This window comes from Vicugna pacos, chromosome 27 (assembly GCF_048564905.1).
Source record: "Vicugna pacos chromosome 27, VicPac4, whole genome shotgun sequence".
In the NCBI taxonomy this organism is placed as follows: Eukaryota; Metazoa; Chordata; class Mammalia; order Artiodactyla; family Camelidae; genus Vicugna; species Vicugna pacos.
The window spans coordinates 6231801-6255312 of NC_133013.1; the positions used below are offsets into that span (position 1 = coordinate 6231801).

General features: G+C 44.6%; 1 protein-coding gene across 2 annotated transcripts in view; it reads right to left on the bottom strand.

Annotated features, from left to right (window-relative positions):
* The window catches only part of ENTREP2 (endosomal transmembrane epsin interactor 2), a 275220-nt gene that overhangs the window by 141467 nt on the left and 110241 nt on the right, over window positions 1–23512 (bottom strand). For both annotated transcript variants that reach the window (XM_072950670.1, XM_072950669.1), the window contains exon 2: window positions 23094–23150. In XM_072950670.1, the coding sequence (XP_072806771.1) occupies window positions 23094–23150 (57 nt within the window). The remainder of the gene's footprint in view (window positions 1–23093; window positions 23151–23512) is intronic.

Genomic DNA, 23512 nt, shown 5'->3' on the forward strand with positions numbered 1-23512 from the left:
GCATAGATTGGCACGCTTTGTATTATCCCATAGGTCCCTTATATTGTTTTCATTGTTTTTCATTTGTTTTTCTCTCAGCTGTTCTGATTGGGTGCTCTCTGTTGTCCTGTCTTCTAGGTCACTTTTCCGTTCCTCTGCATTATCTAGTCTGCTTTGCACAACCTTTAGGTCAGCTCTCATCTCAGTAAATGAGTTTACTAATTCTACTTGGTTCTTCTTTATAGCTTCTATTTCATTTTTGACATATTTTATATCTCTAAACACTATTTCTTTTAGTTCCTTCAGTACTTTGATCAGTCCTTTTTTGAAATCTTGATCTAGTAGGCCATCAATGTCTATTTCCTTGATCATGCTTTCAGGGGATTTCTCTTGATCTTTTAATTGGGAGTGGTTCCTCTGCTTCTTCATATTGCTCATATCTCTCTGGCACTGTGGCCTATAGGCAGGTGGGTCACTCCCCCTCCCGATGCTGTAGTCAGATGCTGCGCTCAGGCGAGGCAGGTGGGCAGATCACGCCCCCCCCCCAGCACTGTGGCCAGGTGCTGCATTCCTGCCAGGAAGGCGGGTGGCTGCTCACCCTCTCCTGGCACCGGTCTGCTGCTTTGTGCCGCTGCCCCCTCCACCTTGGGTTGGAAATCTGTAGGTGGGCTCAGGGAAGACCGCCAAACAGCCCTGCCCCTGCTCCGTGCCAAATCTCAGCTCCTCATTTGTCTTGCCGGTGCAAGTTCTCTGAGGTGCCAGAGCAGAAAGATCCTATCTGCCTTGGGCTGTAAACAAATCTCAGTCCTGCCTAGGAGGTTGCGGAGCCCCTGGGTGCGGATTCAAGGCTCGGCCCCACCCCTACCCAGGCTCTGTGCACAGAAGGAGATGGTGGCTGTGGCTGAGCCCCACCTCTCCTCTCACAAGAAGCGCCAGTAATGGCACTCCAGGTCTGAGGCGACAAAGGCTATGGCACCCCTCCCCACAGGGCACACCAGCCTTGTTGGGTTTTTTTTCGCAATTTATGGGGGACCGAGGTTGTTCTGCTCCATATCCCTTCCCAGCCATGGCGTGCAACCCCCTGCAGTCCCCCGGGGCTGCCTCAGTGCAGCTGCCCCAGTCCTCCACCTGGCTCGGGCAGCGTGTCCCGGCCCCACTTGCCAGCTCGCGTCTCAGGCTGGGTGTCATGGGGACCCTTTGTGCCCATTTAACTTAGTTCTGTTGGTCAAGGGGTGCTCAGGGCAGATTTGAGCCTCGGAGGCTTCCCCTCCATCCTGCTGGCCTCTCCATTGGAGAGGGGGAGACCCAGTGAATGAGCGCCAGTCCTCCTTTGCCGCTCCCTTCCAGTGGGACTGGTCCCTCACTGTTTTGCTTTTTCTTCTTTCTTTTATCCTCTTCTCCTACCAGATTTTTGGCGTCTTTGTCTTTCGAAGAGGGCGATGTTCTGTTGGAGTTTGGCAGGTGCTCTGGTTGGCTGAGTGGGTCCGCAGATGTGGTAGATGTGAGTTTTGGTGTATTTGTGGGAGAGGGTGAGCTACAAGCATCCTTCTACTCTGCCATCTTGCTTCTCTCTGGGTTTTCTATTTCTATTGTATTTCTACTTACATTAATTTTGGCCCTTTTTTATTTATGAAAACTAGTCTTTTCATATAATTTTCAAATACACTGGCATAAGGTTGCAAATTATCATATAACGCCCAAAATCCCTGTGTTGCTTTCCTATATTCCTTCTTTATTTCTCTACTGCTCATGTTTCTTTTTATCTTATTCTATAGTTACAGAGACTTGTGTACCTATAACTCAAGTCGAAGAATTTTTAGCTGTTTCTATTATTATTCCCTGGACATCAATTTCATTATTTTTCTTTTTATCTTACTTAAATTTTCTTTTTGTGGATTTATGCTTGTACTTTGATGAACAATTACAGGCATTTAAAGGAAATAATAAAGATCAGAGCAGACATAAATGAAAAAGACTAAAAAGATTATAAAAAAGTTCAATAAACCAAGAGCTGTTTCTTTGAGGAGACCAACAAAATTGACAAACCTTTAGCTGACTTACCAAGACAGAAAACAGAAGAACTTAAATTTATCTCTGGTGTTTGTAAAGTTTAAAAACCAAACTCTGAAAAGAAAAAAAAACCTAGAATCCCCCCTACACACCCATAAAAAAGTTTGCAACACTCATTAATATTCAGTAAGAGATAAAGGAATTCATCAACATTTAATTTATTCAACCATCATGGGAGTCTTCTTTGGGATGATGCTGATCTGGGCACTGAGGATACTTAAGTTGTTTATCCTCCAAGGAGGAAACAGAGGGGAAGAATTAGAAGTAATGATAACATGGCTAACAATATCAACAGCGATTCATGGTAATTTCTTCATTACTTACTATATGCCAGGTACCATTTGAAGTATTTCATATGAAATTTGTTTTTCAGATGATCCCATAAGGAGGGACAGAAGGTATTACTATTATAATTTCCATTTCACAGGCGAATCCCCAGGAACGGAGAGGGTGACAGCTAGCAAGTGGCAGGTGTATGATGCAAATCATTAATAGCCACGAGCACACTACACAGTCTCAGTGTCTCTGATGGAAGTCCTATTATGTCTCTAACAGTTTCCAAAGCAGATCAGGTACTGTGACTAGTTACATGGCCTTTTTTCCCAGCTTATGGGATTACATTTTAAAGTCCTTTGGTTTCAGGAACGCGACTTCTCTCATTTCCGTCTTTGCTGACTGCCTTTTGCACGTGGCTTGTCCTCTGTCATCTGTCTGACATGTATCGTCAGCTCATTCATCATCTGACAGATTTACTAACTCACTCATCCTGCTGCTGTTTACAAGCCTGTCCTTGGGCACATCCCCCGCACCCCGGCTGCCACTCATTCTGACGTGCCCACCGCCTGTCACTGTTTGCCTACGAAACCACCACTTTCCCTGGTAGCTGCTAGTCTCTAGTTTCTCAGATCATTTTCTTCCTTTTTGCTTATTAATCACTTTGGATAGTCCCTTGAGTTTTTTTTCTTCTTGTTGCTCTAGAATGGCCATTTTGTTCATTTGTTTTATTATCACATGACTTGATCCACCCCTTGTCATTTGACAGCTTTTCAGATTCCATGAGTCAAGATACATTTGAATCTGTCTCTTGTTTCTACAGGACTAAACCCATACAGGTGTTGCTCCATGCAAAGTGACCTAGAATGTGCATGAGGGTGACACTGACAGCAGCATGCATCCACGATGGCACATGAGTATCTGGAATAAATGCACATTTCCCTGTCATAGGAAAGAAAACCCGAGAGTAGTAACATCTTATAAAATATCACGTAGCATCATTTTTTTTTTTACTGAAGTATAGTCAGTTAATAATATTGCATCAATTTCTGGTGTACAGCATAGTGTTTCAGTCACCCATATACAAACATATATTCTTTTTCATTATAGGTGATTAGAAGATACTGAATATAGTTCCTTGTGCTATTTTTTTAAAAACATTTTTCCCCTCTTTTTATTTATTTATTTTTTAATCATTCCATTTATTTTTAGTTTTTTTTCCCTAGGGGGAGGTAATTATGTTTATTTGTTTATTTATTTTAACAGAGGTACTGGGGACTGAACCCAGGACCTTGTGCATGCTAAGCACGCACTCCACCATTGAAGTTTACCCTCCACTCCAACAGCATTTTTCCAGTACTAAAAATATATCATTTATTCCCCTCATTTACAAAAATGGTAATATGTTCTCTCCTCGGTGATTGAAAAAGCAGCTCTCCTTAGTCTCCTATGGATTAGTGCCTTTGATGGTGCGTGCATGTCTCAAAAATTGGGTCTAAGCACAACACCCACAAGAGAATTGGTCAGGAAGCTCCCCGGATACAAGCTCCGCACACCTGCGAGGGAATGAGAGGCACCTGGAAGGGTCCTGTCTGGGGAGGCTGTTTGTCTGTACGTGTGTGTGTGTGTATGTGTGTGTGACTATGCCCTGTGTACGCATGCATACCTGTCAGTCTGTATGGGGATGTGTGTGCTGTATGCCTGTAAGTTTCTTTCTTTAAATATTCAATATTCAAGTAAAAATTTATTCACCTTGTAAGTTAAGCCTTAATATTTTATTTAATATTGCCTCTAATTTATCACAGGAGTTATTTCTCCCCAAAATGTTACCCGCAGCTGGATTGAAAGCATATTTCGGAAACATGGCAATGCTGTTTGTATAAGCAGAATACATTATAAGTCTACTGGGGATCTAAAGAGATTTGCCTTTGTGGAATTTGAAACAGAAGAACAAGCAGCAAAAGCTAGTGAGGCAGATCCAGAACCTTTAGTCAAAACAGGGAAGAGGAACAGAAGTAGCTCTGAAGATGCAGACTGCCTAAATCCCAAATCAAAAATTAACAAAACGGCTTAGAAAGACAACATTGGAAAAAAAAAAGCTTCAGAAGTTTGCAAAGAAAGCACAGGTATTTCTGACTTTAAGGTTCAGATTGGATAAATAACGTTTTGTTTTTTCGCGTCTTTATTTTCTGTTATTTAATTTAGAATTCGAAATCTCTACTGAAGAGGAAAAGGATACTGGAGATACAAAAGACGGATCCCTCTTGAAGCAAAAAGAAAGCGCAGGAAAAAAACATGTTTAAAGAGAGGCATAAAGTGGGAGAAGAGGTTATACCAATACGAGTACTATCGAAGTAAGTCATCGGTACAAATTACATTGTTGGCAACTGACACACTCCATGTATGTAGATTTCTGCACGTGAATATCCATGTGTGTAAGCAAGTGAACGCCCACAGCGCTGACCACTGTAAGCTCCCAGATGCAGGACCTCATTCAGTCGTTACAACAACCCTTGTGATCTAAATACCATGGCCGCTGTGGGGTCACTCACTGCCTGCCCTGCTGCTAGCTGCAAAGCAGGTCTTATCATGTTCCCCATCACACAGGTGAGTGAGCTGAGCCTCGTGGGGATGGAGTCACTCATCCCAGGTAGCAGCTCTCATGATCCCGATGTCATCGGTGGGGAGACTGAGGCGCAGAGGTTCAGAACCTTGCAGAAGGTCGCCCAGTGAATAAGAAATGGAGCCTGCATTCTTAACCACACCATACCACCTCCCAGTAAGAAACAATCACCTTCCTTTCAAAAACATAATAAAAAGACACACGTACCTATATGTAGACACACATACAACTCAAATAAGACCTTCCTGTTTTAAGGGAATGGGGGCATGTTCAAGACACCAGGGGAAAGGGGCTAATTCTAAAATAAATATCTTGATGAAACCAGAAGAAATTCTGGGGAATTTTTTCTGTATCTTTCCCAGTGATAAAGAGACATTGCCTCTATGAAACACGCACAGTTTGTAATGATAGAAAAGGAAGAGATGAGAATGGCTGGTGACCAGAAGGAAACACCCAAGAGGCTGCACTAAAACAGAAAAAGAGGCATGCCAAATTAAACCTGCACTGAAAAAAGTAGGAAAAAAAACAATCAAAATGGTTAAAAATTGCTAAAATATTTGCTATAGAGTAGCATTCAATTTTCCCCCCCAATTTTACTAGATTTTTCTGCTTGCCCTCCAGACCCACTGTGCGCCCTTTACTGCTGCCAGGGGACTGATCTTGATGGACCGCACCCACTGGACCCCCTGTTCTCCAAGGAGTTCAGACCCGGAAGGACGGTTGGGATGTTGGTTCCCTCTGCTGGACTATGTGACCTGTCAGTGCCTGCCTTCTCTCTAGGGGGCTCCTTTGTAGGTATCTGACGCTCTCTCCAGGCCCCAGGGCCACTCCTTCCCTCTGCCTGTCAGGCCCTGGGGCAGGTGTAAGAGCTCTGGGCTGGTGCTGGCCCTGGCTGCCTCGCCTTCCCCTGCTGGGCTTCTTTAGCTCTGCCCTCACTTCTATAAATGGTCTCCCCTTTGACCGCACCTTACCTACTTTGACCACAGGCAGAGCTCCTCTTTATTGTACTTCACAGATACTCCATTTTGTACAAATTGCAGGTTTGCGGAGACCCTGTGTCAATCAAGTCTATTGGCACCATTTTTCCAACAGCATTTGCTCACTTCATGTCTTTGTGTCGTGTTTTGGGAATCTCATAATATTTCAAACTTTTTCACTGTTATTGTATTTGTTCTGGTGATCTGCGACTGGTGATCTCTGATGTTACTGTTACAAAAAGATAATGACTCCCTGAAGCCACAGATGATGGTGAGCATTTTATAGCAATAAAGTATTTTTTCATTAAAGTAAGTACATGTTTTTTTAGCCATAATGTTATCGCACACTTAACAGACTGCAGTGTAGTGTAAATATAACTTTTACAGGCCCCGGGAAATTAAAAAAAAATGTGTGACTCGCTTTACTGCGGTATTTGCTTTATTGCAGTAGTTTGGAACCAAACCCACAGTATCTCCAAGGTCTGCCTGTCTGTCATCTGTTTCCTGCTGGACCCTAAAGAATACAGAGTACGCAGAGCACCAGGCATTCCCCGAGAGAGAGTGCCCTGATCTGTCTTACAAACTGGTTCTGGACGATAATTTGAGTTTAAGTGTTCCACTTACTTTAAAAACAAAGTTTAAAATAACCAATGAAGCTAAACTTGAGAAACATTCTTGAGAATGCCAAAAAAGGGATAGAGACATGAAAATAAAGAGGAAGAAAATCTCACACTTACAGGAGATTAAAATGACCAATAAGACGTGTTTCCAGAGAGGAACTGAAAACAAATATTCCTGTTCTCATGATAGAGCGAAATTTACATTGGCCTCAGAGGTCTCCTCAAATTACTAACGCCAGAAGAAATGATTACTTCAGAATTCTGAATCAAACCCAACCATTCTTGTGTTGAAAGTAACAGATGCTACTTTGGTTTACATGTGGTCTGAGGAATATACATCGCCATGAACCCAACCCAAAGAGATGAACAAAAATTCAGATTACAGGAGTCCTGAAGTCACTCATTAGATAACCAACCAGGGGGTGAAACCACCAGCCAAATAAAGCAGAGAAAGCTACACAGCCTGAGCTTGAATATGAAATGAATACACGAAGAGAGTTTCAGATGCATAGAATCAAAACTGCTCACACCCATTCTCTGTAAGGAGATTTTATAATCAACTTCTCTGGTGGGTATAACTCCACTCCAGTGAACTGTTCTCTAGTTCCATAGCGATGGTGATCACACAGGCATTTACTTTCCTTGAACTATTTTTGAATTCTTCATCAGGCAAAATGCAGCTGTCCCTTTCTTTGGGGTCACAGTTACTGTAAAATGTTGTGTTCCTCTGGTGGTGTCGCGTTTCCCTGATCTCTCCTGTTCCTTAAAGTCTTGCGTTGCTGTCTTCACATTTGAAGAAGCAGCCTCCTCTTCCAGTCTTTACGGAGGAGCTTCGGGAGAGAAAGACCTCTGTCAGCCTGTATGGATTCTGAAGATTTCTCGGAACTTTTCTACTGATACGCATGCTCCACACTTCTTGTTCCCTCCTGGGGGGCAGGATTAAGACTGTTTCTCCTCTCGATCCTAGAGCTAGCCCAGGAACTGACAGCCTCCTGTTCGCTTTCCCTGGGAGAGTGTGTGCTTGTTTGTGTGCTTTCTCCCCATCCCGCAGAGTCGGGCCAGCTGTCTGTGCACACTCACTGCTCTCTGCAAAGGCTGGTACTTGCCACCCCCGGGGCACACACAGGAAGCCGGCCACAGGGCGAGGGACGTGTGGGTGAGCCGTGTGGCGCACTGGGGGCGCCTGAGGGCCAGCTGTGGGGATCTGCAGGCCAGGCACCTGCAGCGGCTCATGGGCAGGCTTCCTGATGGAGTGTCCTCTGATGCTTTCCGAGAGCCCTGACTCTGTTCTCCCAGGCCCTCCCCATGGCCAGTCTATGCAGCACGCCTCAGTATTCCGATTGGGCCAGCTGACGTGGGTCTCTTTGACAGCATCCTGCACAGCTGGGGAAGCCACTCACATGCGCTCATTTTCCCTTGAGGGGGACATCGTGGGCTGAGAAGGCTCTCGTGGCACTGAGCTGTGCCGCCCTGCAGGAGGGGTGGGGCAGGTAAGGTGAGCCTGTTCCTCTTACAGTCTTCAGTGCATCCAATCTCAGACAGTATTTGCTCCAACCGTGTGCTCGGACTTTCACAAAGACACTCTCTGCCGGGGGGAATTGTCAAAAAACTGGGTGCTCTTTGGGGGAAGGTGGTGGGAGACCCCTAAAATGCCAAATTGATGATGTTACTCTAGGAAGGACTTCTGAATGAAAGATAACCCACATCTAGGCACAAAAACTGACAGAGTGAAAGGGACTAATACATAAAGATAACCATAAAAAAAAGTGAGACGGTAAGTCAAAACCTAGAAGGAGATAATTTCATATGCTTAACAAAGAAATAGCCCCCAAAAGATGTAATGTAGAGAACTCGTACAAATAAGTAAGAAAAGGATAAAACCATAAAACGGGTAAAGCATATAAACTCACATAACACAGAAGAGGAATTGTAAGGGCCAAGAAAGACTGAAAGCTGACCATTTCCATCAGGAATAAGATAAATGCAAATCGAGGCGATGAATACCATGTTACACCCTCCAGATTGGCGAACTTGAAAAATCAGGCCCCGTCAAGTTCTAGAGAGAATGCAGAGCACTGCCGGATACCTACGTTAGTACAGATGCTTTAGGAAAACCATCTGCCATTACTCCACAAAAGTGAAAATGTGCCTTCCCCATGACCAGTGAGTCCACGTCTCAGTACTTAGCCCAGTGGAATCCTCACCCATGGGCATGAGGAGACTGGCATCCAAACATTCACAGCAGCTCAGTTCATAAATAACAAAAAAACCGACATCAGTGCCCACTTGTCCACTTAAGGAAAACAGGCAAATGCACTGTGATGTATTCATGTGATGGAACCTCATACCATTAATTCCAAAAATAATTAATCTGGAGCTACACACACAAACATGGGCGAACCCACAATAACATGAATGAAAAAAAGGCAAGTCACAGAAGAATACTGATTATGATTCCATTTATGTAAAGTTCAAAAATGAAATAAAAATGCTACATTACAGAGGGCCACATATCTATGTGGCAAAAGAGTGATGAACCTGAAATCTCTGCTCTGGAGAGAAGGAGGCGGCGAGACGGGGCAGGGCCCACAGTCAGGCCCCGAGCCTGTAACTTACCTTCCGCATGTTGGCTGGTACGAGGCTCAGCTGCCTGTTTCAAAGTTATGCTTCTCAGCTTTACTTACATTCCAGTGTCTGTGTCATATATTCATGCTTGAGAACATTTTATTTTAATAAACGTCTCATAATTTTAAATTGGAAGGATGAACTATATTTTAAATGCAGCTGCCACTAGAATAAAAAAAAAAAACTAGCTGCCCACCTTTTAAGTATCTGCACAAAGTAAAGCACACCAAGAGCAGTATTTTTAGAAAAACCAGAAAAATCAGAAGTGCCAATAAACATGAAAAACAGAAAGATAAAAAGAATAACTGAAATAATTCACAAATAATTAAGAGATTTCACAATAAATGATTACCCTAGTTTAAGCAGATTGATTTGTATAAGAGCTGCACTTAAAAAAAAAGTCAGAGAGAAATTAAAATACAGGTATCAGGCAAATTTGAACAAAAGGGAAATAAGGTGGCACTTTTATTTTAGATTAGGCACAATTTGAGACAATAAAACATAAAATTGGGACAAGACCACTTTATATTTGTCAATACTGTGATCCACAATGAACAGAGTATATTTAAGAATATAACATCCAAATAGAGCAAAAGGTGATGGAAGTAAGAGACTGGCAGAAACAGAGCAGTAGGAAGACATTCCTATGGGTCATGGAGAAAAAGACTAGGTGAGGTGAACAGCGGCTGGAAGCAGGGCAGGCCCCTGTGCGGCTTTCTCAGTTACGTCCCTGTGTTGCCCAGTTTTCTATAATCTGAGTCTAACACTCACATAGCAGGGCAGGGTTTAACACTCACAACCTGCATTTGGTCAGGATACCACGTGCATAAGAAAGGCAGATCATTTCTTTCTTCCTCTTAAAGTCAATTTGCAGGTAATCAAGGCAACTGATTTTAAAAACTTCTGTTGGTCATCAGATAATATTACGCCTATATAGTGCCGTTTTAAACCAATTTCAATCCATTTCTCTACCGATTTGTTGAACCCCACAAAGCGAAGAGCGAAACAAGCAAATTTGAAACCTCTTGAGTCATCTTTTCATTCCCAAACAGAATCTTTGTATTTTAACACAAATCGAAACCCACAGCAATTTGATTCAATACACATAAAAATCAGGGTAAAATATGGAGGATGTTCCAATATTACCATCACTTATTGTACAGCATAAAATTATTCAGGGATCAAAGATAAAGTCCGTAAGTAATAGTCTTCATTAAAGAGGCTGGACATTTGAAAGAAAATCTGATAACTAATAGGCTATTAGTTACAATTTTTTAAAGCTGGGTAAGTAGAGACAGTGCCTTGGAACTGCATATTAAATTCACTTTCAATTAGTGTGGCTCAGCATTTTATTCTGATGATTGGTGTGCTTGGTAATACTTTTAAAATTAACTATGCCGCCGACAGACATACCGCATACTCCTCAGCTGTAATAATTTTTCTAATGCTATATCTTTCTAACAGTAATTGCCTTCTTTCTGAAAGAATATACATTTGGAATCTGGTGACACTTCATTTATTACTGTTCTTTTATTAGAGCTGCCTCAGCATATTAGACTCTTTTTCCCTTAATGACTTTTTTTCTATTAGAGGACCATGAAGACCCCAGGGCAAAGGAAGTCCATTAGGGAAAGGAGGCACTTTAGAGGCAGCAGGAATTTCCAACGTGGACATAAGACAATTCCTGTCAAGAGTGCACTGGACAGGAGAGCTTCCATTTCCTGTGAACGAGAGATGCTTCTGACATACTGCTTGAAGCAAAGGGCTCAGAAACCTCTGAGAAGCAGCATGAACACAATGCATCACATCGCCAACACAGCAATGAAGCGCATTAAGGATGTCACCGGCCACTGCACCTCCCACTCTCCATTGAGCAGGCACCCTTCCTCCCAGACCACCTGCTTAAACCACTCGGACCGGGAGACAGAAGCATCGGGGCAAAACGCGTCTCAGGAGCCAGTGACTGAGATGCCACCAGGAAGCTCACAAGAAGCTCCTCCGGGAACCTGCAGAGCTGTGTGGGGCGGTCACCCGTCTCCTGATCTGGAAGTGCTCTCATGCAGGCTGGCGACAACTCTGAAAGCTGGAGAGAAGAGTCAAGAGCCGGCTGGTGGTTCAACTCTCCTTTTCTCCCCAAAGTTTCTACAGTTGGATTTACTCCTGGACCCTTGGACCTTGTATTTCTCTTGCTTCTTAAACGTTGTTTATACCATTCTGCTGGCCAGCAAGGACTCCACTCTCCAGCCCACCTGCCCAAACTCCCTCCGCTCAATATTTGGCTGAGTCCAGTCTCCCTGTAAGAGGTAGTCAGAATCAGTCTCTTCCCCACTGCCACCCGAGAGGAAGCAGCAGGACACAGTGAAAAGAGCAGGCGCCTTGAAAGCAAACAGACCTGGATTTCTCTACCCCAGCTTTGGCGACTGCCACCCCTGTGACCGTGGCCAATTACACATCGTCTCTGGACGGGATGCATCCTTCATGTATAACAGTAAAGACATGTTCCACAGAGCTGTTGTGGCCCGATATACAAACAGGACTGGGAGGCGCCATCTTCCGTTCATCTTTCTAAGATGCAAAGATGATTTTCATCTTTCTTAAAGATCATATGTAATCATTTCTTAATTTATTAAGTTCTAACTTGCAACTATTTCCTCTGATATTACTATTTTAATTTTTTTTTGCTATGTATTCCAGCTCTGATCACTTCCTCAACTAGAATCTAAGCTTCTCAAAGGCAAGACCACGTATCTTGTGCTTCTTTGTGTCCAACTCACCACGTGGCTCTGTGCCCAGCACGATGTATTTTAATTATCTGGAGGGCCATGCGGCCCCACAGGCTCTGAGCCGCACCACTGGACAGTTCTGAGACCTACTGTGTGCTAACCATGTCCTTTACATTTCCAGGACAGACACAATAAGGAATAGGCCATCAGTCAGAATCAGCCCAAGGGTACACACGTAGAGGTCACTGGCTGAAGGGCACTGGGAAACACGTCACACAGCCTCTGCAGTGGGGAAGACTCTTGTGGAAACATCTTTACACTTTGCTGGTGCCCACAACTGGGGACACTAAGTGGTTTATCACACTCAAGACATTTATCCTGCATGGTCTCAGGGTCCAGCTCCCTAGCTCACCTCACGGCACATGAACCGAGGGATGTGGGTTGCAAAGAAACCACCTGAGTTGTATATAGAGATACACACAGAACAGTCTAGGACTCCATCCAGAGGGACGCGTGGGGATACCTGCAGATGGAGGCCTGCACTCCACGAGGTCCCGAGCCCCCATCAACGACCCCCTCCCCGCCAGTGCCCTTCCAACAGACCCTGTCACCCTCTGGTCTCTGTCCTCTCAGGAAGAGAGTACCATCCCCCAGACTGGGCTGTGGGAACAATTCACTCTTCCTGAGAAGATTCTCAATAGTCACTCAGAGGTAACAACCAGAGAAAGCCTATTACAGCTGTTTCCAGACACAATTCGAAACGATGCATTTACTTCATTTATGCTTTTAAGCACACAGTGACCGTATTAGGTATCTTTGTCTACCGTGTTTTCAATCTCTTATCCATGCTCTTTGTCTCTTGCAAGAAGTAAAGTTTTATTACATTTTCAATTAAGAGTGTGTCTGATGGTGCAAAACAAAAGAATTTACACTGAGAAGTGATTTAAGCAAATATAAACAAATGTCATGTTTTAATAAAAAATGAGTATTTTTTCAATGAACCACTTCGAATTTCACTTGGCTTGAGTGGTTCCATTAGGCTCCACTTTAATTAGACCATTTCAGTCTCAGTTTTCTGGTTAGTCTACCTTCCCCTGATTAAACTTAATACTATTAGTAAATGTAAAGCAAAGTGCATTAGTCTATCTCTGTAAGCAAGATAGGGGGTTTCAGATACATAAGCTGCTTTATTAACACAGTGAAATTTTGCATTCATTCAAGGACCTGTGCCCATACGGGTACAGTCTACCTTCTTAAGCGCTAAGCATTAAGCTTCATCTTTAATGTGATCAAGGAAAATACATTCTCTTGAATTCAAGAGGGCAGATCTTGACTGTAAGAAACCCCCAGTGTGGATTTATAACAAATTTTCTGAATAAATAATCACCCCAAATACATTTACATTAAACATATTAACCTTTAACTCATCTAAATTTTTAAATAGCGCATTAAACTTCTATTTGCTCTCAATTCAGGGCTTGAAAGAAAGCCCTACAGGGCTTCTATAATTCATATGAAAGGTTTAAGTGATTCATCCATTTTTTCCCCACAAAATATGGCCAAACATACAAATCTATAGTGCGGCTTGGGCTGAATTTCTGATGGGCACAGTTAATACATGCAGCATAAGATTTTAAGCTTTCTTACACTGAAAAAACGATCACCATAGCAATGAAGAGAGAGAGAGGGGGAAAAAAAAAACCCTCATCCAGGCTGAAGTTCATGCATCATATAATTCCAATTCCTGGGCATTTGCATATCTCATTAAATACTGCAGTTGAGGAAAACAAAAACACAAAGTCCAAGCTGAATGGAAAGGCAATCAAAACTATTTTTTTTCATCAGTTGTCTGTAGGTTTCCAGTAAAATTGACACTATGGTAAGAATCAGTTCGCACTTTAGTATACATCTATAGGGCTGGTCTCTCTAAACTTGGGACTCCTACTATTTAATATTATTATCTGACTCCTATTACTACCACTCCTGGGACAGCTCCCCTGAGTTAAGTTCCAGTGGTCGGTCACTGCTCTGACGAGTGCCCAGCAGGGTGGGCGAGAGGATCATAGTTCTTAGTGCCACACACTGGGTTCATAGGGCTAGTAGTCTCCCTACAGTATAAGAACCTCCAAATGCCTGCTGGAAGCCCCCTTTTTTGAGAAAGGAAAACACAAAAGAAAAAAACTTCCTTAATTTGGCAGCTTCTGATGCAAAGGAAGCCATGAAATAATGAATTGGATATGACAGCATTTTATTTGGTCCTGAGTGTCTGCTGCAGTAAATCTCAGTCTGAGGTGTAAGGAAGCTGGATTTAAGTCCCACGGAACTAAAGAAGGAGGTTTGGTGGTGGATAAATTTAAGAACTCCAGGAAGGAGCGTGGCACAGTGATCAGGTGCAGGGCCTGTAGGGACCATCGGTCTGAGCTGGCCTCTGGCCCACCACTGAAACCCCCACATCATCCTGTGCTCCAGGTCCTCCTCAGGTGGCAGGATGACACAGGTGCCCCACCCAGGCATCAGGAGAACCAGGTGGCAAGAACACCTGGAAAGGGCCCAGCATGTGGCATGTTTACAACCTCGCTTGTTAGGACGGAACCCATACGTAAATGATGGATCTGGAGGAAGTTTCCGAAGTGCCTCAGTTGGTCCTGGTGAGCCGGCCAGATGGAGACACTCTAGCCAAGTGTTAAGCGCATGGGCTCTGAAACACACAGCCTGGGTCAAAGCGAGCTCAGCCACTAACTGGAGGCACAACCCGGGGCAGGACTGAGCCTCACTGTACGCGCATCACAGAGTGGTCCTGACCAGAGAGTCTGGGTCAGGGACAGTGAGGAACGAATGGTGGCAATTGCTGCTATCACCCCCATCACCTGCCCAGGACCGGCACAGCCCCAGGCACTTCTGAACCTTCACAACAGACATCGAAGCTGGAGGCACGGGGAGGAAAGGCAGCTCTGCCGGATGGAGTAAACTGAGGCATGCCTTCCCTCGTGCAGGAAGCCAGAAATCAATCCCACCTGAACCCCCACCATTACCGATCCCAAGGACAGCCTCCGCCAAGGTGGGGCAGGCCAAGGTGGGTGGGGGGACTAGGAACTGCTGGGCCCCACCCCCCAAAAAAACACAAGACCCTGAGCAACCACCCACACCAACCCCTTCCACTCATCAACTCAGTCGTCTTCTGTAAATGCCAGCAGGGTAATGAAGGATGGCCTGAGTGACACAGATCCAATGAATAAGGACCTGGAGGAGTCAAGAAACCAAGTGACCTCTTGGGACCAAACGGGGAGGAAACCTGATGAAGGGAATTCAAATTAACTTGGGACATTACGCTGTACACCAGAAACTGACACACTGTAACTGACTATACTTCAATTTAAAAAAACCCAAAACATCAGAAAGAGACTGCACCCAGAGACTGAGGACCCCGCCAGCTGCAAACCCAGTGCTGTGAACAAGCAGCAATCAGAGGACAACAGAGAGTTCTCCAAAAATACCATGGCTGTCCTCGTAATGAAAAATTCACCAGGAGGGTCAAACCGGAGCACGGGTACGGCTGAGGCCCAAGTTGTTATCGAGAAAACAGAGCAAGAAATATCCCAGGAAGTAAAGAAAAAGAGAAGGAAAGTATTACACAATGTCAAGAACTCCAGGGCATCAACTTATATACCTGCAGCAGGAGAAACCCTTACACCTACTCCAAGGAGCATAAACTCAAGAAGACCAAGGACTAGGAGGAGAGATATAATTTGGGACTTAATGAAAGAAAGTCCCTCAGAAAATTTCTCTTGAAATGGCCAACAGTCAAATCATTAGCTCTACATAATTCACTTCGGTGTGTTGTCATCATACAGAAAATCAACACACAATTATCCTTCCAGAAATTACAACAGAAAACATATTCTCATCTCTCAACATTACAGATGTCATTTTTTCTGGAAAGTAATCTATAAAATCAATGTAACCACAATCAGAAGGAAATCATTATTGGCACAGAACTTTACAAACGGATTCTAAAATTTACTGAAGAGAATATGCACAGAAGTAGCCAAGAAAATTGTGAAAAAAACAAGAGCAATTTACTGTAAAGCTAGACTAATCAAAAAATTGCATAAGATGGACAAGCAGATTCATGAGCTAGAGATTAATAAATACACCCATGTCCATAACAACAGAGAGTGGAGGACATTTCAATGTGGTATTGAACATTCAAAAAATGCTGCTGGAGAAATGGCTCTCCATTTGGGGGGAAAAATGTGAGCACCTAACTCCATACACTATACAAAAATAGGTTTGGATCAATTACCTAAACATAAAAAGTTAAGCTATAAATGTTTTAGAAATACACAGCTGCAGAATTGTGGGGCAAGAGAGATCTTTTAAAATAAGAAAGAAACCCTAGAAACCACATAAGAAGAAAAGCCAACAGATTTTGCAAGATAAAAAGCTAATGTGATTCTGTATTTTTTAAAAAGGCACTTCATTAAAAATTAAAAGACAAAGACAAACCACGGACTGGGATCAAATATTAGCCACTTAAAGTGAAAAATAATCACTATATTAAGAAATCCCACAATGAACACAGCCTTACAGCAAAATAGACAAAAGATAAATAAACACACACTTTGCAGGAGAAATTCAAATGGGCTGTGAAATCTTGTTACTTATCTCCTTGCTGTTTCATTTATTCTTTGCGCCTCCTTTCCTTTATTTTCTGCCTTCTTTTGGAAGAACTGGGCAGTTTTTATGACTACATTTTATTTCTTTTGTTAGTTGATGAGCCAATTCTTTTTAAAAGTTTTTTTAAATGTTGGTGGTTGCTTCAGGGTTTATGGCAGACATCTTCACCTTACCCCAGTTCACCACATAGAGTTTGAGAACCTTACACTCTATCCCCCCTCCTCTTGCCTCTATACCATTTTTTCATACAATTTACCTATAGGTATGTTATAAACCCCACAATACCTTGGTTTCTTTTCCTTCATATTTCCTGTTCTTTGTGCACATTGAGTTTCTTGGGTCTGCGGGTTTACAGTTTTTACCCAGTTTTGAAAAAACACTTGGGTATTATTTTCTCAAATTGTTTTTTTCTGTCCATCCCCACTCCTTTAGGTACCCATCCCACAGATACCAGGCTTCTTGAAATTTTCCCACACAGCTCACTAATGATCTTTCCATTTTCACAAAGTTCTGTTTTCTGTGTGTTCTACATTTTGGATAATTTCTGGTGCAGTATCTTGAGCTCACTAATCCTTTCTTATCTCTAATCTGTCATTAATTTTGCCCGATGAATTTTTTCTCTCTTAAATGGAGTTCACTAGAAGCTCAACTGATCTCTTTTAGACCTTCCTGTCTCTACTTTTTAACATCTGTAATACAGCTGTAACAACCGTTTTAATGGCCTTGTCAGCTATTTCTCATGTCTGAGTCAGTTCTGTATCAGTTTCAATTTGCCTATTTTTCTCGTCATGTCGGGTTATGTTTTCCTGTTTCTTTGCAAGCCTAGTAATTTGATTGGATGCCAGACACTTGCATGTTGTCTTGCTGGGTGGATATTTTTTAACACCTTTATTGTGGTATAATTTCTGTACAGTAAACACATATTTACAATATACAATTTGATGAATTTTGACAGATGTACACACCCATGAAACTACCAGCACAATCAAGATATCTAACATTTCCATCACTCCCCAAGAGGTGCAAATTTCGAATTTCCCATTTACCCCTTCCCACCCTGTTTCCCCCCTGGTAACCATAAGTTTATTCCCTATGTCTGTGAGTCTGTTTCTGTTTTGTAGGTAGGTTCATTTGTGTCCTTTTTTTTTTAAAAGATTCTGGGTGGATATTTCTGTATTCCTATGAACATTCTTGAACTGTGCTCTGGGAAACGTACAAATTACTGGAGATTGTTTGACATTTGGATCCAGTTTTTAAGACCTGTCAGGCAGGCCTGGAGCAACATGTAGTCTGGAGTTTATGACGCCCCATGACTGAGGCAAGATTCTACTGAGTATTTGACCAGCTTTTCCAATGATTCACGAGGTTTTCCATCCAGGAAAACAGGTGGGAAAGCCTGGCTTCATGCGGAATACCGGTAAGGCCCCCTCTGCAGATACCCAGGGCTTCCTGCCTCTGTATGCCTCTCCTCCCACACACTGTCCTGAACACTCCAGCCACCTTGAAGTCCCCAGCCCCTCAGCTCGCTCTCCTTAACTCCACAAGTGTGCCAGGCTCTGCCCAGATTCCCCTACCTGTGGCCTGGAGACCTTTCTCATGGTTGGAGCTGGCACTCTAAGAACTTACCACTGATTCTGGAGGGTCAAAGTGGAAGGAACACACAGTTGAACTGGACCAGAGTCACTGATCTGGGTCCCCTAAGCAGAGATTCTGGCCTTCAACCTTTTAGCTGGAGGAGTGAGGAGTGACTCTCACGTCTGTTTAGTTGGCGGGAATAGGAAGCCCAAGGTGGGCTGCAGTCAGTGAAGCTGAAATGCCAGACTTTCCAGGTGTATCTCAGGGGAGGGGGCTTGCAGGCCTGAGGAGGCTGGAATGACAGGGTGCACTCATCTTGGAAGACCTGCTCACCCATCCCAGAGGATCCAGAGAACCACCCTTTGCCATGCTGTGAGGATACATCTGTAAGGGGAGCCCTGCATCCTTGACAAGCTCTGTGGCCACTATTCTCTGTACGTCAGAAACTGTAGTGGGTCTGCCTGGGCAGCCACCAAACTGCATTCCCCAAATGCAGTGAGGACTATGGGATCCCAGCATGGCAGGGGCCAAGCGGTGCCCCTTAATCACCAAAGACCAGGTGGGTGTGGCCAGTGTGCTGGTCAGTGGGGCCAGACCAGGGGTCGGAAGAGTCTGACCCCCAGGTATTGGCTCCTAGGGCTTCTGCCACTCTGACTGAATCCTAACTGACATACATTCCTATTGGGGTTGCTGCTAACATTTAGCAAGAAAAGTAAACCAAAAAGCCAGACTCCTCCAACACTAACACAAAATGCAAACGGTGCTAAACACATCGCTAAATCTGTACGACACTCATCTTCCTACAGATCAGTACTTTTCAAAATGTCTACTTTGCTTTCCTAAAAAACTCTACCAAAATAAACTGTAACTTGTTATTTACAAAAATAAATTCTAAAAATGTTTTTAACCCCATGGTTATTAGTCTCTTAATAGTACTAGTTCTTACAAATAATCTAGTGGCCAGCTCAGTACTATTATCCACTCAAGATTTTTTTTTTAAGTATACAGTAGTCCCCCTTATTCCAAGACCCCCAGTAGATGTGTGAAATTGCAGAGGGTACCAAACCCTTATATACTATTTTTCCCTACACATACATAGCTATGATAAAGCTTAATTTATAACTGAGGCACAGTAAGAGATTAACAATAATAATAATAAAATAGAACAATTATAACAATATACTGTAACAAAATTTGTGCAAACATGGCCCTCCTCCTCTCAAATATTTTACTGTGCAAATTTAAGGCCTTTTCCATCTTAACCAAGCACTCATCGCAAACTGGCCATACCTTCTGCAGTCTGAGGTACGACCGGAAAACCAGCATAAATTTCTTTTTCCTTCTTCACAATTTCATGGACAGAAGATTTGTTCTCACCGGAGACCTCAGCAACCTCTCAGCACACGATTTTTTTCTTTCTGTATTACTCCTCGTGCTTTTACCTTTTCACTTAAAGGAAGCATTTTATTGGGGGGAGCATATAGCTCAGTGGTAGTGTGTGCTTAGCATGCATGAGGCCTTGGGTTCAATCCCCAGTTAATAAATAAATAAATAAATAAATAAATAAATAAATATCGAATCCCCTATTAAATAAATAAATGAATATCGAATCCCCAACCCCCCCAAGAAGAAAAAACAAAAAACATTTTTTTAAAAATAAATAAAGGAAGTACTTTCTGGCTTCTCTGTGGCATTATCTGAACTGCCAGCATCACTACTCTTGCGCTTTGGAGCCATTATTTAATAAAGTAAGGGTCACTTGAACACAGCACCGAGGTACTGTGACAGTCGATCTGATAACCGAGAGGGCTGCTGGGTGACCAATGGGTGGGATACGCTGGACAAAAAAGGATGATTCACGTCCCAGGGGGTCGGAGAGGAAAGGCAACAGAGTTCACTGTACTACTCAGAACAGCACAAAACTGAAAACTTACGAGTTGTTTATTTCTAGAATTTTCCATTTCATATCTTCGGACTGCAATTGACTATGAGTAACTCAAACCGTGTGCAGCGAGATGATGGACGTGGCGGGGGGGCTACTTACTGTACGACTTGTGATCATGTGAGAGACTGTTTCCATTACTGATACATAAGCAATCACAAGATGTGTCACCGAATCATTTCCCAAAATTCCCTAATCAGAGCTATATAATCTGAATCTTAATTGCCATGGAGCATAATGGAGGGCCTTTTATAGTTCGATGTAAGGAAGACAATTATCTCAATCACAGGCGACACTGAACACATGTGAAAAATGAACATGGAATAAAAGTCACTGAACTTCTATCCTCTCTACCAGCAAAGCCACCACGAGTTTTCTCAGCAAATACAACGGCTGGAAAGTCACAGCATCCCCCTGCCCCTCCCGGTCCCCTTCACATCACAGCAGCCTGCAAAGGGCAGTCTCCATCCTTGCCCCGCCAGCCAGCCTGCTGCCCACTCTCCTCCTCCTTCCTACCAGAAGCCCCCCCGCAGCCCGGCAGTGACTCTGGACCAGAGGCTCACACCCACCTCATCTCACTCCGTCTGTTTGATGGGCTCCAAGGGAGGAAGGGGAAGGAGACGCAGCAGAGGCCATGCCAGGCCCACCCTTGCCAGCCCATGGGAGAGAAGATACTGCAGACAGACCCACCGCAGCACTCACCACCCCGCCATCGTCATGGGCCCCTCACTCCTGTCCTCACCAGCCAACCCCTGCAGGGTGTCAGGCACGGCCGAGGGGGCCCTGGGGGTGGCGGCCCAACATCGCCTCCTCCATCCACATCGAGGGGCAACCACTCCCTTCACAGAGGACAACTCACCCTCATGGTCATTAGTGGAGTGGACACTGTGGCCCCCAGGAAATGAACCAGAATAATCACAGGGGCTTCTTCAGTCTTACACCCCACACCCCAGGAAGATGGAAACAAATCATTAGAGTAAAGGCTAACATTGGAGCTTGGGATAAAAGAAAGATTCATTACAAAAACATGTATCAAACCCACAATGAGGTATCGGCTCACACCTGTTGGGCTGGCTATTACCAAAAAGGCAAGAAATAGCAAATGTTGGTGAGGATGTGAGAAAAGGGACCCCTCATACACTGTTGGCGGGAATGTGAATTGGTGCAGCCACTCTGGACAACAGTATGGAGGTTCCACAAAAAACTAGAAATAGACTTACCATGTGACCCAGCAATCCCACTTCTGGGTATTTATCCAAAGAAAACAAAAACTCCGTACGCGCTGTGTTAAGACATGAAGTCTGGGGTTTGTCACAGCAGCTGGTGTGACCCTAAGCAAGGCCCTCGCCCCCTAAGTCAGAGGGGCAGTCAGTCAAGCTAGGAGAGCCCTCTCTCTTCCTCCCGGAGTGTGGGAGGTAACAAGTCAGTGGGGCCGCACCCTGGAGAGCAGCGAGCTGGCACCTGGGCGCTGAGAAGTTCTGCCGCAGTGGCTCCAGCTGGTGCCACTCTCCTTGGGCGAGGCCTGAGATCCCACCTACTGCTCTAGTGCCCCCCAGGACACACCTGAGCCCCCTCCCCAAGAAGGCCCCACTCCTCAGCAGCAGTGAGTACACACATCCTTTGCGGTAAGATGATGGGTCCTGTGAGAACCTGCATCCCAGGGCCAGAGCCAGGGCACTGCGAAGGGGGGCTGGGAGATGTGCACCATCCCTCTCGTCCCACACACCCACCCAAAGGAGGTGTCTGCACTGGGGGGCCGAGGAGGAGGGGCAGAGCAGGCTGTCTCCATGACCCAAGCCACTCCACATCACAGCCACAGTGTCGGGCCCCACGGCCCACGTGCCTGCCGCCACCTCCCTCTGCACAGAAGAGTCAGCTTCTCGGTACATGAGCTGCAATTTACTTGTAAATAATCCAGCAAGGGGCTTGGGTGACACAAGACTGGAATGTTGACACTGCTGATGACGGATGCGGGCACATGGGGGCCCATTATACTAGTCTCTCTACTTTTGTGCCTATTTGAAAATTTCAATATAAAAAAATTTTAAGGAAATTTCTCAAGATATAGTAGAAGAGGAGGCCCACTGAATTAAACCCCTCCTCCTTCCTGACACCTTTTCAGGATGTCACAGTTACTCTAGTGAAGGAGGAGGTGTTTACAACAGATAGGTTTGTGGCGATTTTTTTCTATTTCCATTAATATTTAGTACATGTCCTTATCTCCAAAGTCCCATCACTTGAAGAAGAGATTTTAAATAATTGATTACTACAAAAGAGGGAAGAAGTCACGCCATCTTTTTCATTATCCATCAAATCCCGGAAAACCTCTTCCTCTAGTCCTGACACAGACACATAAATATATTAATGCATGCACCGAGGAGAACATACACACGAATCAATAGATGCAAATTCGCCTGGGGTGCTTCTCAGATGGAAAAACCATCACCCTCTTTCCACCTGCCCTCCCCAGCACCATGCCCCAGCTCCGGGAGAGAGGGCTAGGGGGATCCCTTTCTTCAGCCTTCCATTCAAATACAGTCTCTCCAGATAAACAGAAATACCGCACCGAGTTTCACAGTCTCCTAAACACACAAAAAAGCCAGCATTTCTGGAATTCAGATAAGACACATTCTGTCCGCGTATCACGCATAAGCACATGTAGGTGCCCAGACACGATTACCGGTCTAGAGAAATCACTTGCCTCTGCATTTACTGCGTTATCTTTGCTGGGGGGCGTGTCCTCTAAGGCGGCACAGCACAGAACGAACAAAGAGGGCGCTCGTGAGCACCTGCGGCCAACAGCGCGATGCTGTCCCGGGGGCCAGCGCGAGGCGCGGCGGTCACTACTTACGCGCCTCTGCACTGGGAGGTCATGAGGACAGGGTGCTAGGGCTCCCGCTGTCTGCAAGGAAGCTGGACTGCTCTTGGGCATCGCCTTGCCAGCGCTCACACCTCCGCAGGTAGACAGCCCTGCTCCAAGGCCACCGCAGACACCTGGGTGCGACTTACCACGAGGGAAAGAGGCCTTTTCCAGGAGACAACGCCGATGAGTCCAGACAGCAGCACCTGGGGGACAGAGAGAGCAGGAAGGTGAGGAACCTCCGAGGATGGCACATTCATAGCCTGCAGCCACCATGCGGGGCCAATGAAGATGACCAGCTCTGCGTGCACTTTGCTGAGAGCAAATGCTCTTTCTGAAAGAACCTCCACCAGCTTTCTTCTCCTCCCTCGGGTCTTCTGAGATACTTAGCTGTGTGATTTAAACATCACAGAGAGGACTGGACACACTACTCTGGGAAAGGCGGTGCTGTCCCACTCACATGTCACCCACCACCAGCCTTCTCTGTGTGGGCTCCAGGCACAGCAGGCCCACAGTCTCCCTCTGTCCTCCCACCCCCTGGGGTCCTCCAGCCCCTGCAGGGCCTGCC